The sequence below is a fragment of the Struthio camelus genome, chromosome 13 (assembly GCF_040807025.1).
Source record: "Struthio camelus isolate bStrCam1 chromosome 13, bStrCam1.hap1, whole genome shotgun sequence".
NCBI lineage: Eukaryota > Metazoa > Chordata > Aves > Struthioniformes > Struthionidae > Struthio > Struthio camelus.
In genome coordinates, this window is record NC_090954.1 from 2,509,653 (window position 1) to 2,526,319 (window position 16,667).

The following is a 16,667-nucleotide window of genomic DNA, read 5'->3' on the forward strand; positions in this document are numbered from 1 at the left end:
ATGACGTCACGTATAAAAGCTATTGCCAGTGAAGGGAATAAAGAGAGGTAACAGTAAGCAGATGTGTCTGTGTGAGACTGCAACAGACATCTGGCTACAGAACTTCTGTTCAGAGTGTAAATGCAAAGGGAGCATGTGAATTAAGAATGTCAGAGCCTTACTCAAGTAGAGTAGAATTATTACACGAGTATGCTGCTTTTGCTGCATTTCTTAGTTTTTGGAAATTTAAGTGTAAAAATATCATTATTTCTTTTTTTTTTTTCCCTCTCCAAAGGATGAGTTTTCTTAATTTTTTATTCCTTTGCACACGCAATCCCTTAATTTTCTAGGAGCCTACAGAAAATGAAGAATAGGGTTTTCAGGTATGAGTTACGGATTGCTCGCACAGCTATAGATTCACGTCTAAAAGATCTTGGGAACAGGAAAGGATATAATGCCCATTCTTCCACCTGCCCACTCATGGGCTTTATTGTTAAAGGCTGGTGGGCATGGAGTCTGGATCGTAGAAACCTGCCAGCAAGACCTTCTAAAGGCTAATGTCTTTACTTAGTTACACTCACCACCAGAGCGCGACGCAGAGCAGCCCAGGTAAAGTAAGAGCGAGAAGCAGCGTCCGCCAGTCTCTGAGGAAGTAAGCAAACAGCGGCAGCAACATATAGCCAAATGCATAAAATACGCAAACGCCTATTGTGCAGAATAGTATACGAACTGATTTGCCAAGAATTTCGGTGCCTGTTAAAAACAAGAGAGTGAAGATTAGTATTTTAACTTAATAGCAACCAAATAACTTACCAAAAATGACTTTAAAAATTGTTTTTGAACTATGTTACATAGGGTAGTTAAAGTAAATAACACTCTCTGCCCTCCAGTTTTAGAGGCACCACAGAGCTACTTTGTGCAAAGATCCTGCATCGATCCAAGCGATTCTACAAGGGAAGAGAACTAGGCCACGCAGCGTTCCTGCAGCCGTAAGTGGCTAAGGTTTCTGTAGTTCTGTGTTCTTGGACTCCTCCGTTTCACGTGAAGACTTAAAAACACCAGAAGTTGTAACTACAAAACATTCACACCGGTTAACTTCAGCTCGATCTCTATAGGGCCCTCTCCAGCTTACAGAGAGAGACCAGCTTCTTCAAAGAATAACTCAGGTGATAAGCCTGAATTAGGTACCTGCCGTGTATCTATCACCTTCTAAAAGACTATTTCTCTATTAACTGGAAAACTTGCAAACGCTTGGAGCCTGTACTTGAAGCTCATGCACGGCAACTAACAAAGGCCAGGCTACTGTGAGCTGAATTACATGCACTAACAGGGGTCAATGCTTCCCTTTAGAAACATTTAGGGACCTGCAAATCAAGAGGTTGAAAGAATATAATCTTCATTTCTACAGAATCTACAGAGATTACAGAAGGTGCAGCACAAGCTCTGCTGTGAAGCTAGCCAAACACTGTTTTCACAGCCTGTACTGGCTTTCTTAGGCTCAAAAGGAATCTCTTGCCAACATTTGTTGCTTTAGACAGTTTCTGTAATTAATATTAATTGAAAATAATTTTTTTTTTTAATCTCAGATTCACAAGGGACTTTACATCCCCTTCTAACGATAGTCCCTTAGCTAAACTAAAAGTACACAAAGCAAGAATCATTATGCCATTTAGTTTTTACTCTAGGCTGTTTTAAGGAGACTTTATAATGTTTTATTTTTTTTTTCCTTTTATAACTTGTATATGAAATAGGCATGTAGGCCCTAAATGGAAAATACAAACCCCTGGAAATCATGTCCAACTAAAAAATGGATTTTGCTTCAAATAATTGATTTCTGTTTTTTACCTTTTAGAACGGTAAGCCACAGAATGGATTCAGACTGCATTTCTATCAACTGGAAATTTCCAGAGAGAGCATGAATTATTCATGCGGGGTGAGGACATACTCTTAACAGCACTGCTTGGCAAAACAAAGCAACACTGGCCAGTATTGAAAACGAGCACGGAAGAAAAGACAAGCAGAGAATGCATGCTATGCCAAATAGCAGTCCATACCAAGAACAAACGCTGCCACGTAGTTAGATATCTGTCCCATGCCGACCAGCACAAAGAGCACTGAAAACATCTCCCAACTGGTACAGAAGACCTGCACGAAGCTGAAGCCAGTCTGCATTCCCATAGTTACAAACAGAACATTCTTCCTGCCAAACCTTCCATGGATAGATTTAAAAAAAAAAAAAAAAATTATACAATAGCATGAAAGAAATCCTCAGAAATGAAAAGACAAGATTACTCATATGCATATTTAGACAGATATAAAATACCTGCAGAAAGCAGAGGTTAAGGAAACGTGAGACATACAACTTTTCTAAATACGTTAAGAATTTCACTGGCCAAGAGGGAATAATATTCCACAGCCTCAATTTAAGCGCAACTTAAACTTTAGGGAAGTGATGGAACACTATTCCCTCTTTACCGATAAGATGAACAGGGAGATAAATCATTGGGAAATAAGTTAATTAAAACTTAACAGCAGTGTTAGATGTTCTTTCTCTTCTAAGTTGCATTCAGTCCATTATATAGATCAGCACTTTAAAAAAAAAAAGAGAAAAAGCTTTCAGAAGAGGTAAAACTCTGGATTGTAAGAAGCTATGATTAGCGAGGGATTCCATGCTGCAGTCTTGTTCTACTTGGTAAAAACGAACTAAATTTAAGGAATTTTAGCAGTTTTGAGGGAGTGATATATTAAGCAAAAATAAAACAAACTAAACTAAACCCAACCCATGCTGGGTTCAATTACAAGAGAGTCGGTCCCCATGTCTTGGTCTGGGTATCTATATAACTAAGTAGGCTTCTCGGGCTGTGACAGGAAGGTTGATGAGTACAGGTTCCTGCAAACCCATTTCGAAACTAAACTTGACCACAAAATCTACAGTTGTGTGCTATAATGCTTAGAGAGATTAGAATGATTTAAGAACAGACCACCAGCAAAATACTTTTTCAGCCACCTACTACTTCTGAACTATTGATTCACCCCGGCACTCCTGCCAGGTGTACAGGGCTCAAGCTCACTGCAAGGCTGTTTCTGTACCAGACCAGTAGATGGTGGCAGACTGTAACAGTATAAGATGGAGTGCAGGCTTGCCAAAATAGCCTACTCAAAGCGGATGCTAGATGCACTTGGTCTTTTGACCATGAACTAGTTGCCCTTCAGTGGTTATGAGAATATCTGGATGAGCTGCACTGTACATTTAGCAGTATTTGTGCATTTCTTCGCCCTCATAGCTACCACTAGAGTCTCCAGTAGTTGTCCCATCTTCTAGCAGGCTGGGAGAGTCTAAGAGTCATTCCTCAAAGGGAAAGGAAAACACAGCTAGCAGAGGCAGCCAACAGACACAACAGTTCGTGCAGCGGTTCACACAGAAGAGGCCAGCAACGCTTCTCAGAACAGCATCCACATCCACAACAATGCTGGTGATGCACTGCAGGGCACAGTCCCCAGCAGCTGCTGCAGCAGCTAGCCTTGTAACATCAGACACCGTGACCCAGATGGAGGTCTAGAGCAAAGATGCAGCTCTGCAGGTCTTGGGCTGCAGGGAGAGCCTGGGGCCTCTCGCTGAGGCAGCAGCAGATGGTCTCAACTGCAGAGGTGTATTTGTCGAGGATCTGCGTCACAAGTAAAGCAGCTGCAGGAAAGGTCAGCACAGCATCAGAGGCGATGAATAAGAGACTGACCCAGCACTCCTCCAAGGCTCTGCAGCTTCAAGATATCACCCTTCCAACCCTACCAAAAGGAGGAGCAGAAAAAGCCTGAGCTTTTTGGGTTTGGAAATGGAGACTCTCATGATGAAGGCTGGAAGCTTGTGACTTTTGGCATGAAGATGACACCTCCTGCTCCACTGCAGACTAGCGACTATGAAAGAGATTCAGTGCCCTTATAGCTGACGAAGGGCTGGGAGTTCTGTCAAATGAAGCATCTGAACCAGAATGAAGTTGTGAGTGAATACAATGGGGGAACCCACATCTGCTGTCCTGACCCACCATCTAGGGAGACCTGCTGCTTTTTGAGGATCTGGGACCTTGTGGAAAGAATGCCAAGGCTTGTCCCGCCCTCAGACTATTACCCCCCCCCCCCCACACACACACACTCTTCCAATGTAGGCAACAATGATACCACCAGGGGAGACCTGGAAAGCATGAAGTATGACTGCTTGGTGCGAGAGGCTATGGTCAAGGACATGGGGGCCCAGGCAGTTTTCTCCTTGATCCTGCTGGTAGTGGGGGAAGTGTTTGAGGAGGAGTGGACCTATCCTGCTGGTCAACAATTGGTTGCGCAGCTGGTATCAGCACTAGCCTTTTGTTATCTGTGACCACAAGACCCTTTTTGAGGAAAGCACTGCTTGGAGGAGACAGGATCCACCTAAGTGGGGCAAAAGCATCTTTGCCAACAGGTTCGGCAACCATGTGAGGAGATCTGTAATCTAGGAATGACAGGGGAGGGAGAGGACAACCAACAATCAAGTGAGGAAGTAGTGGACTGTGAAATCAGCACAACTGCGTGCCTTCCTCAAGTGCCTGCACACTAATGCATGCAGGGTGGGAAACAAATGGGAACAGTTAGTTCTGCACACAGCTTGCCTCAATCTTTACTGGTAAGAACAGCCTTAAGATATCCCAGGCCCCTGAGACCAGTGGGGAAACTCTGGAACAAGAAAGACTTGCCCTTGGTGGAAGAAGATCATGTTTCGGAACACTTAAACAAGCTGGACACACTAAGTCCACAGGCTCTGATGGGATGGACCCGTAAGTGCCAAGGGAGCTGGCCAATGTCACTGCAAGGCCACTCTCAATCTTTGATATTATTGCATGGCAACCAGGGGACGTTCCTGAGGACTGGAAGAAAGCAAGTGTTACTCCCATCTTCAAGGAGGGCAAGAAGGACAACCTGGGGAAGTACAGGCCAGTCAGCCTCACCTCTGTCCCTGGGAAGGTGATGGAAAAAGTAATCCTGGAAACCATTTCCAAACATATGAAGGGCAAGAAGGTGACTGAGAGAAGTCAGCATGGATTTACAAAGGGGAAAAGTCATGCTTAACCAAACTCATGGCCTTCTACAATGAGATGACTAGCTTGGAGGAAGAGAAGAGAGCAGTGGATGCTCGTTATCTTGACTTTAATAAGGCTGTTGACACTGCCTCACAGAATATCCTCATAGACTAGCTGATAACCCAGGGATCAATGCCGTACTCTAACATTTTGTTAATGACGTAGATGATGGGACAGAGTGCACCCTCAGCAAGTTAGCTGATGATACAAAACTGGGGAGAGTAGTCGATACACCAGGTGGTTGCACTCCATTCAGAGGGACCTCACCAGGCTGGAGAAATGGACAAACAGAAAAGGTTCAACAATGAGAAATGTAAAGTTCTGTACCTGGAGAGAAACAACCTCATGTACCAGCACAGGCTGGGGACTGACCAGCTGAAAAGCAGCTTTGCAGAAAAGAACCTAGAGGTCCTGGTAGACACCAAGTTGAACGTGAGCCAGCAACGTGCCCTTGCAGCAAAGGCGGCCAAAAGCATCCTGGGCGGCATTAGGTAGAGCACTGCCAGAAGGTTAAGGAAGGGGTTCCTCCCCCTCTCAGCAACGGTGAGATCACATCTGGAGTCCCATCTCCAGTTCTGGGTCCCGCAGTACAAGAAAGGCATGGGCACGCTGGAGCAGGTCCAGTAAAGGGCCACAAAGATGATTAAGGGTTTGGAGTATTTCTCAAACAAGAAGAGGCTGAGAGCTCGTGGTGTTCTGACTTGAGAAGAGAAGGCTCAGGGGAATCCTATCAATGTGTATAAATACCTGATGGGAAGGAGTAAAGATGACTGAACGAGACTCTTTTCAGTGGTATCCAATGGTAGGACAAGAGGCAGTGGGCATAAACTGAAACACAAGAATTTCTGTTTACATATAAGAAAAAACTCTTTTATTGCAAGGGTGATCACGATCTCTCTGGGCAACCTATTCCAGTGTTTGCAGTGTACATCCTTGGAGATATTCAAAACCCAAGACTTGGTCCTGAGCAGCCTGCTCTAGCTGACCCTGCTTGGAGCAGGGGGTTGCATTAGACGACATCCAGAGGTTCCTTCCAACCTCAACCATTTTGCGATTCTGTGAAGTGAAGACGAACTGCAACACGCGTTGAGATATGTCTAATGGCAAGACAGACAATAGTAACAAAGACAGGGAAGCAAAAACTTCAAGTACTAGCAACCGCAAGTACTGCAGTATATACCCTGTATCTCCCAAAGTCTGTATGGTAGTAGCCAGTTGGATCTGTTAAGGCCCATCCTACCGTATCAGGATAGCAGAAATACCGAGCTTTTTAAAAAAGTTACTGCATCACAAACTAAAAATTCATGATGCTTCCTATTTTTTTCATGTTCGTACTGAAAAACGGAAAAGCCAGAGTACTGTGGGCCTAGAAACACAGCAAAAACCTCCAAATTCTCACGAGTAAGAGTGCTGTTTCTCTGGAGCATGGCTGAATAGCATTCATGCTTTCCAGCTTCCAGAAACATTGGACTTGGACCTTGCATTTGATGACGATGAAGAGAAGCTACAGGTATTTAGAAAGAGAGAATTATAAACGTGACTTCAAAGAAGAAAAACAAGCCCTGGGGTCTCTCTGAACATACTCCAAAGTAATTAAGAATGTCATGAACCTGATTTTTCAGAAGGAACGTGATATCTTATAACTGTGTTCTGGCATTAAAAAAAATAAAGTTTGCTGCAGGAGTGATTTATCTGGAAAATAAAACAACAAAAAAATCAGATAAATACCTACTAAATGTTTATAACATTCTGTTCTAATTTAGGATATTTAGAAGATCTGTATACATTCAGATTAGACAATCACGGAATAAAGACAGCAGCAGCCTCCTTGTTAGTACTCGCAGAAAGACACTTATAGCAAGTTTCATTACAAGAATTGCTTACAAAACACTATCAAACAAAGAGCCAGCAGCTTTGGTGTATATACTTTACTTGTCTGAGAGCTGTCCTGATATGAAGGATCCAAATAGGACACCCACAAAAAACAGGGAGGTACTGAAGGGTCCCTTCCAGTCGTCATCACACACGAGATTCCACTGCAAGGAGAGAGACACTCTTTAAAGAGAGAACACAAACATTTTTTAATAAATAGGATTCCTCCTAAATGCCTTGGCTGAGCCCAGATAATGAAAGTATAGTACAGTTCTTCAGAAAAATCTCAATTCTGTTCTTTGGAATACAAATTTAAATATACACCAAGCAAACCAAGATTTCCATAACAAAAACAGTCTTGGAAAAAAGAGGAAGAAAAAAGGCATTTATTAAACAAAGACTGCAATAACTTGCAATCTCTCACTTGCTTCAGAGCAGTTTGATGCTTCTGGAATAACATGCATGTTATTCAAAATCTGTATCAACAGCTGTTATTGAAAGAGTCTTAATTTTATTTGTTATCTGGAAAAACTGTGTAAATATTAAAAGAAAGCAAGCAAGCAGCAGGGACGCCTTGCCCCTTACCTCCCTGTTGTGCTATGGCTGCAAGAGGTTTCAGGGCTCTCCCCTTCGGGGGCCGGGGCCGCTCGCTCCTGAGTCTGCTCGAGGAGATGGCAGGAGGTGATGCAGCCTCACAGGAGGCCAAACACAAACAGGGAATTTAGAGGCAACCAAACTCTACTTCTGACGCCAGGCCAAATCCTCCTGACCTTATTTATTCAAACAGCTCCCACAGGGTCCCTTCTGATGTTTTAGGAATGGAAACTTTTAGGGATTTAATTTGCATGAAAATAGTTGAAACAAAATTAAAATATTACATTGACTGCAATGATTAATCCCCTTCCACCTTCAAATTAAACAATTACATAGTTTTTTTTCCTCTTAGCTTTTTAAATTCGCACTGGAGCAAATATCAGCGCTTTGACCGGCCCTGCAAGAAAGCCAGGCTGCTGCGTGTCTGAAATCAGCAGTCTACCTCGTTGACGCTCTCTGGCCTGGTAATGCCAGCCTTTCAGTTTGTTTGCTGGCCATTTGTTGAATGCCCACAGGAACTGGCTTTTTCCTTCTCTCTTTTCACAGAGCTATCCCCTCTTCCCTTCTTTGTAGTTTCCTTACCATTAAACTTTTGACTCGGGCATCTCACAAGCCTCAGCCTATTATAGGTCACGCTGCAACTTGCTCTGGTTTTCAAAAGCCTTTCCAGTTTCACACGACGTTCTGAACCGCAAACACTAACACTCAATACAGTGGTCCAATAAATCCTACCAGCACCACCATTGCACATCCTTACTGAAGCTCCTTTCAGAATCACAGCTTTCTAATGGCTCACAAGTTTATAGCGCTTAATAAGGATTTACCCTACTATGGTTATCTTACTGTAAGGGATTTATCTTACCACAGTTGCATCATTTTGACTGAAAATTGTAATAAACACAGTTGCAATAAACCTCTACTTCTTCAACAAAAAGCTATACTTCATTATAGATTAAGGAAGGTTTAAACAATTCTCACAGTTGTTCATTGAGCCTAATCCGGCCAGGAAACTTCAGCAGAGTTTACCTAGCATCTTGGAAATATGCAGCAAATTATTATCAAATTTCAATAGCCAAAAGTTTCAGTCACTACCAAATATCTTCACTGGATCACATTTATTGGGATAACAAATACTACTCTCAGTAGAAATCTTGCATTAATAAAGACTTGCCTATTCACAGACTACCCTTTGTAGCAGCTACTGGAACTAGACATCTTCTTCAGTATTAGAACTAAAATCTCACTAGCCAAAGATTTAGCAAAGTCATTATTTCTCAGCTGGTAACTCTGCAGTTGTGAATTAGCTATCTCCTTTCATCTATCGTCCTCTCTGTACTTCGACACATAAGTTGCACAACACTTGGCTTTCCACTGGCATGCTTGCGCTCAGCAATAAACACTTTCTTATGACCACTGAGTTAGAGACATTGCCTGGAAAAGTTCACTGGATTAAAACATTTTGCATTGCCCTGCCAAAAGCTTATTGCATTGGCAAGTGGAGAGATATCAGCCTTTAAAATGCCACTCTGATTACCATCTTGTTTTTCTGTCCACTCCAGTAACACAATTTTAGGAGCTGTTTCGCTCAAGAGCAATTCAACCAGGCACGAAAGCAAACAACTTGCATATCAATTTTCCAAAAGACGACGACTGTCTTGATCATGAAATGGCAGTTATTAAAGCCATAAAGAAAACCTAAGGTCATAAAACTCCACACATGCACAATGAAAACAAAAAGATTTTAAGGTCCATTACTGCAGTAACTCAGTGCTGAAGTCTTCAGCTTTTCAATGACTTACCAAAGAGCGCTACTGTATGGCTCCTGCCAGCGATGAGGCATCAGTCTTCTAAATTCCCCAACGAATCTGTCCCTGACCTGTACGTTGCCCAGAAAAATGGCACTGATGTACCACTGCTGAAGACCAGCATTATTAAGAGCAAGTATCCCTGGGTTACTTACTGATGGAGTTCTGCTGATGGTGGTGCTGCTCACTACGGGTCGGGACACAGTATATCATGATCAAGTGCTTGAGAACCATGTCCAATTTTCTTTTCTAGTGTCCTGCTGGATATCATAGCCTTTGCCCCAGTGAATAAGATAAGGTTAACCTCAGCAAGTTATCAGGGCTCCAAACGGGAGGAAAAAACACAATTCAGCTTTGCTTCTAACAGCAGTTACCATCAAGTTCCTAAACACTGACACCCAACACTTCAGACACGGCACAAGGTGTTCTCACTAAATCTTATTATGATTTTGCAGGAGGACATTTTCTGCTGCAGTTTAAACTTGTTTTCTTACTCAAACAGCTTATAGCTACTTTGACTGGGCTGTAACTATGTCCTGAACAGTTCACCAGGTTGGGGTGATGTCTTTGCCAGCAGCTTCACACCCAGCAGCAGTAATTGCCCACGTGCTGGGGCTGGGCTGCGCCATGAGAGGAGCCAAGCACTCCACAAAGGATCCAGGGCTGATAAATAAATTCAAAATCCCTTGCTATGTGGCAAGACTAGTTATAAAGCTGGGGAAGAAAAAAATCCAACCAAACAAAATCCCACCAAACCACTCCCTTAGCGCCCCCCCTCCCCCTTTTATTAGCTTCCAGGCTTTTATCAAAAAAGAAAAAAAAAAGGAACAAAAAGTATTACTGTATGTTTAGTCAGAATTACACTAAGCAGCGTAAGTAGAAGTTTAACTGTCAATCTGGCTAGACTGGTATTTCCTATATTCACTTGTCATATGCCTGTCCAATACTAAACTGAATGTTAATAAAACATCTTTAGCCACAAAGTTTCATTCAAACTGCAGTCACAATGAAACTCACACACCTCCAAGATGAAATATTTGAACTCTTTGAACTCAGCAAACTGGGCAATAACATCCAAAGCATAAAATAAAGATATTAAACTAAAACTGCAAGGGAAATTCAGGCAGACACAACGCCACACATCCAGCTGAAGATATGGCCAGACTACAAGTAACAAGTTTGGTTCTTCTAAGTTCTCTAGGAACTTCAGAAGTCTCAAGAGACCAGGGCTACTATATTTTGTGCGTATAGGCTCTGCAGCCATTGCGCTTGCAGAATACCGCTTGCCTCAAAAGGAGAGCTGGCTCTTTATGAATTACCAACACTAAAGCCTGCAATGGCTCCCATCCAGACACTTATGCAGATCCCCTAGGCTGCTTAACTTCTACTGCAGTTTTGTCAACTTCAAAGAGAGCATAACAGAAACCAGCGAAAATCCAGCTGCTAACAACAAGAGTCTAATCATATTTCATCTTAAAATTGCACAAAAATTTGTAATGCATTACAACATCAAAAGTGCAAGTCTAATTAAAGATAAACTCTTCCAAAAGTCAAGTTCTTGCAATACAGTATCACAGCAAACAAGAACTCCATCATCAGCTTATATGTTTGGAAAGTTACAAGAGAAACTGCAAGGCCAACAATATTATTTATGACCTTACATGAAACAAGCACTTTTCTCAGATCACAAAGAGCTGTTCCACTGCAAAAGCACTTGTACTTCCCTAATAGCATTACCAGAACCATAAACAAAGACGGACTGTGACAAAAATCAAATACTTCAAGAGGCTCACTCAGTTACAACCCAGTTATATTAGGAAGATTCTTCTGAATTTTACAGTTACGCTATTTTGTGCCCCTCCATCCTTTTTCTTTTTCATTTTTTAAACATTTCCTACTGTTGCAGAGAAGAGAAGGGAAGTGGGACACTGATGTACTAATATTTTCTTTTTAAAAATCAAAATATTGGCAAGAATTTGGGAATCTTATTCAATATACTGTACTCTCTCCTATCACTTGCTACTCTGTAAATAGAGGTAGGTTCTTCAACAGATCTAGCATTCTCACCACTCAGCACTTATGAACTTTGATTCAGAATCTGTTCTTATTTATATCCATGCAAATACGGTACTCACCACTTAATGAAGAGCTGTGAGTGTATTAAACATCTGTTTTTCTGAGACTACATCTATATGTATATCAAGCACTCAGAAGTTCTAGAAGATCTATGACAGCATATTAAGTTATCTGAAAATGTAAACAGATGTCTGTATCTGAAAAACATATATGGTATTTAATTTCTCCCCAGTAGCTGTTTTAAACTTTTTAGAGAGGAAAAACTTGCACAGACCACTGAGAAAAGTGCTAAACATTTTACATTTCCAACGAAACTTAACTTCCCCCCATAAAACACATTTTTGAGAGAAAAAGAAAACAAGGTACTGACATCAGAAACAGAACTATCAGAAGACCGTTCATTTAAAATTGAATGCAGCGTAACAGGAACATTATCCTATCATTACACAGTCCACGATATGTCAAAATGAGCATTGTTTCAGTTTTCTTTATATCAACTATAGACTATCGTTCTTTAAAAATACTGACCCTATTTGATGTTTTGAAGTCAGAAAGGTCTTTGGATTCAATTCACAAGGGTCCTGTATTATGCACTTAAAACTGCTGAGGTTTTCAAGATGTAACTTAAGTATTTCATTATGTCTGACAGCCATTCATGCTCATCTCATAAGCTGAAAATTGAACTTTTCTTTTTCTGACAAGAATAGCAATATAAAGATTTTGCAACTGGAACTCAGTTAAAAGTCATTCCATAGCTGTGTTAGCTGCTGGGACTGAAAAGCTGTCACTGCTAACTTTAACCAGAAAAATAAGCAGATCTTTCTGTGCCAAGAAAGAAGATGCATCGATTTTAAAAGATGATGAAACCGAATGGAAGTCCTGATGTGGCTTTTGGTCTACAAGGCCACCTGCACTAACATGAATGAAGAGCTCAGTGAGAGCTGAACCTGGATGACATAGCCTTGAGTTATACTTTGCTGCTGGCTCCGCTATTGGAAAAGCCTGTGGAAATTAAGATGCCTAACACGAGTCCAGGAGTTTTTTTGGTAAAGAGAAAAAAAGCTCCACCTTCTTTCTGTCTTCCAACAAAAGGTAAACTTCAAAACCCCTAGTGACACACCTGTACACAATACTCATTTGTGTCATTTCAGATGTTGCTGCTCCAGCCTCAACTTATTCTTTCCTGAAGCTCTGGCATAACTTACTATTCTTCAGGAACCAAGGTTTGACAGCACAGCAGGGCCACTGAACCCCCTGGTAAAAAGGAAATGGGAAACTCAGGGACCTCAAAAAGGCATGGCATCTTTCTCTCCCTGCACAGTCATGCAGGAGTCATAGTTCCAGCACTGCACCGGGCCTCAGGACAGCTCTGTAGTTCCAGTGATAAGCACCCTTCCTCTGCAAAAAACATCAGTAGCTGAAATCTGTTAAGAACAACCCTAAAGGCAGACTTGTAAGGCAAGTCTGCAATACAAAGAGATGCCTCTAATGAACTGATTTCAAACTGATAGCAATACAAGACATGTTCATCATCAACTTTTTAAAAATGTATACACAAAATTCTGTTTCTATTTATGTTCCAGTATGTAAGAATTACTCCCATATAGACTAAAGTGATTTGATCACTGTATCGTCTAAGAATATACCCAAGAACAGTAACCTCATTGCATCATTTTTCTAGTCCTCTATTTAACTTTACTGCTAAATTCTATTCCTAGTTACTCTGCAGAGCCCCAAAAGAGACACTGGGCGTTCACCGATGCGTCCGTGATAAGCGTAAACGAAGCTTTGCTTATTCCTCAACATACAGTATTTCAAAAAGTCAAAGATGAAAAAGGATTTTGTTACACACAAAGCAGTTAATTACTCCAGACTGATTAACAACATTCTCCTGCTCAGTCTGCAGAACTGAGAAAAGAAAATCTGTTTTTAACTGAGAGAGAACGTAATGTTATAAGCTTCCTCTTACCCCTGAAAAGCAGAAACATATACGAGGATCTTTCTCTAAAGTCATGAGAATCTCAAGTAAAAACCTTCCTTGGGGAAAAAAAAAACCCAAAACCCTTCCCCCTCCCAGTGTCAACAACAGAAATGTGGGACAAAGGTCCTCATGATTATTCAACAAGTTAGAGATAAGCAATTAAACTCAAGATTAGTGATTCATAAAAACAGCAGCACCAAGCCAAGAAATTAAACTAGTTTAACGTTGAAAACCTGAAAGTATGTGAAAGGCCACAGCTCTTGCAAAACTGGCTCAGAAACATTAATATAAAAGGAGGAAAAAAAACCCCACTGCCTCAATGCATGATGTCTTGGCAGCGAAACACGGCCTCCCGCAGGCACAAAGTATCTGCCAAACCATACAGACAGCACAGGAGATTTGCTGTAGATTTCTGGAAAAATGTTAGCAACTTTCATTTCTCATAGATCATAAAATTTCCGGAAGATAGTTGATAATTAAGATATGCAAATTTGCACTGAGTTAGAGCTCAGAAAGACAAACTGAAATTACATCTAAGCCAGGTCAATTGCTACACTTAGCCGCAAACTGGAAGGCCGACTGCTTTATATTGCCTGTAACAGCGCACCAGACTTTCACAATAGTGTATTTCAGTAATGACCAGAATCTAGAAATTCAGTTTTCTTCTTCAGGAACAGAGCAGCTTTTTAGAAACAGGTCAAGTAACACCGTCAGTCAGTTGTCAAAAATCACTCAGGCCTCAGCCACTGTCTAAGTTCAAAAGCAGTTTTCAGCAACTGAAGTTTCACCATACGCATGCTGGCCTGTGCGCTGGTATGCGCGTGGCTTCTCCCACGCGCTCCCTTCCTCACCCAGTCCTCTTCCCGAGGAGCGTTTCGGGACTCAGACCAGCTTACCTCCATCAGAGAGCAAGCACGGGAACATCCACCACTACCCGTTCTGCGGAGCAAGAAATAAAGGCCTTTGGGTGGCAAATTTAGCCACTGTTCTGCAAAACTCGTTCACAGACACAAACGGGCAATTCAGCTGTACAAACGGCTTATAAGCCTTTGCAAAAAGCTACGTTTTGAAATCCAAATATTCCTTGCGATCCATTTGCTTGTATCTTAAGTCAATCCAAGCCTGCAGAGCTTTCAGCTCAGACAAGAAGCATCATCAGCACAACTTCACCTTTGGTTTCCTTGACTGGAGAGGTGATTTGCTGAACACAGTTCAGCAGATGTGAATCCTGACATGCTCCTGGAAGGTAGGGCGGAGAAGCAAGCAAGGGGCAAGCATGACGCTGACACACAAAGTTCATGGCTCTTCTGGACACAGCATCAGAACAGGGCTCTCTTATCGCACCAGACTGCTGCGTCTCCTACAACTCCGATGACTCCTACCACTTTTTGTTTTTAAAGGAAACAAATAAACCCCTTTCATCTCATGAGCTCAAAGAGGCACCTTTGATCTAAGCAGCCAGCTGCACCCACTGTTCCCCTGTTGACCCTTTGTGCTCGCTACCTCACTTCTGAGGACATCAGATGAAACCAATTAAGCAGTTAATATACAAACGCTGCCCAACAACGGGGAAAAGTCACCGCATTTAGAAACCACTTTTGCAAGTGAAAATTAAGAGAAATTCATTACATTAGCTCTCAAATACGTTTGGCATGCCAGCTGCAGAAGCTAGGACGAGTCTAGGGCCAGGACTCCAGGCCGCTGAAAACCAGCATCAGAAACCAGTGCTGTGGCAGGCACAGAAGTTTCTTCGGCCCTGCTGTGAAGACACACACCAGTAAAAGCTCTCTGTAACTCTAAAAAAGACTCCTTTGGCTTCTTGTTATAGATCTCAAATGAGGGCGGCGGGGGGGGGGGGGGGATCACGATTTCTGGCAGGTTGCAGAGATTCTGCAGGGGGGAAGGGGGGGAAAAGGGGGGGATTTTTGCACCGTAACGATTGAGAGCGCGGCGAAACCCTCCCGGACGAGCCCCCCACAGCCGGGGGGGCCCCCCGGCTGCTCGCCCAGCGCCCTTCCCTCCCCCCGGACCCCCCCCCCCAACCTGCCGCAGCTCCGCGGTCAAAGTCCCCGAAGAGCCATTCTCTGCCGAAAGGGGACAGGGCAGGCCCGAGGCCGCGCCGATGGGCGCCTCGCTGCCGCCGCCTCCCCCCCTCCCCTTCCCCCTCTCCCCCGGGAGGGGGGGGGTCCCTTCCCGCACCTCGCTGACGATGGTGGAGCGGTAGACGTCGCGGCTGTACTCCCAGCCGTCCAGGCAGCGCTCCTGCTCCAGCGCCTCCAGGTCCACGTCGGAGCCCGGCCGCAGCCCCAGCGCCGAGAAGTTGGCGAGCGCGGCCAGGCGGTAGCGGCGGCAGCGGCTCGGCGCCGCCCGCCCGCCGCGCACCTCCAGCGGGATGCTGGCGTTGCGCCACTCGCCGCTCAGGTTGGCGCCGCCCGGCACCGCGCACCGGTGCTCGGGGGTGCCGGCCAGGAACACGATGGAGAGGCCGTTGAAGCCGTTGGGGATGATGCTGGCGCTGAGCAGGAAGAAGACGAGGCGCTGGAAGCGGCCCCACTCGCCCAGGAAGGCGGTGACCTCGTCGTAGTCGCGCATGGCGCGGCGGCTTCTGCTGCGGAGCTCCGGCCGCCGCTACCTGCGGCCCCGTCTGGCGCGGGCAGGGAGGAAGCGGCCGCCCCTAGGCCCGGCGCGGCCCGGCGTCCCGCTTGCCATGGGCCGGGCCTCGCTCGCGGCCCGGCGCCGAGGGGCGGGGCTTGCCGGCGGGGCCGCCCCTGCCGGCGCCGCGGTGATGGCCGCGGGGCGGGGCGGGGCATGCCGGCTCCCGGCATGCCCCGCCCCCTTCCCCCCCCTCCCTCCCCCCCTCCCCGGCCGCGGCCGGAGGCGGCGAGAGCCTGAGGGGAGCGCGCGGGCTCTGAGGGGGGCGGCGAGGGATGAAGGGGGCGGAGAGACCCTCGGGGGGGCGGTGAGGGATGAGGGGGGCGGAGAGACCCTCGGGGGGGCGGTGAGGGATGAGGGGGGGCAGTGAGGGATGAAGGGGGCGGTGAGACCCTCGGGGGGGCGGTGAGGGATGAAGGGGGCGGTGAGACCCTCGGGGGGGCGGTGAGACCCTCAGGGGGGCAGTGAGGGATGAAGGGGGCAGAGAGACCCTCGGGGGGGCGGCGAGGGATGAAGGGGGCGGTGAAACCCTCGGGGTTGGGGTGAGACCCTCAGGGGGGCAGTGAGGGATGAAGGGGGTGGTGAGACCATCAGGGGGGCAGT

General features: G+C 44.8%; 1 protein-coding gene across 2 annotated transcripts in view; it reads right to left on the minus strand.

Moving 5' to 3' along the window:
* The window catches only part of LOC104146829 (organic cation/carnitine transporter 2), a 34,594-nt gene extending 18,437 nt beyond the window's left edge, over window positions 1–16,157 (minus strand). The window contains exons 1-4 of one of the 2 annotated variants that reach the window (XM_068960079.1): window positions 15,612–16,157; window positions 7,017–7,120; window positions 2,034–2,188; window positions 561–732 (exon numbers count right to left, since the gene is read on the minus strand). In XM_068960079.1, the coding sequence (XP_068816180.1) occupies window positions 561–732; window positions 2,034–2,188; window positions 7,017–7,120; window positions 15,612–16,004 (824 nt within the window). In that variant the 5' untranslated portion in view covers window positions 16,005–16,157. The remainder of the gene's footprint in view (window positions 1–560; window positions 733–2,033; window positions 2,189–7,016; window positions 7,121–15,611) is intronic. The other variant, XM_068960080.1, reaches the window with a different exon arrangement.
* Window positions 16,158–16,667: the final 510 nt, after the last annotated feature.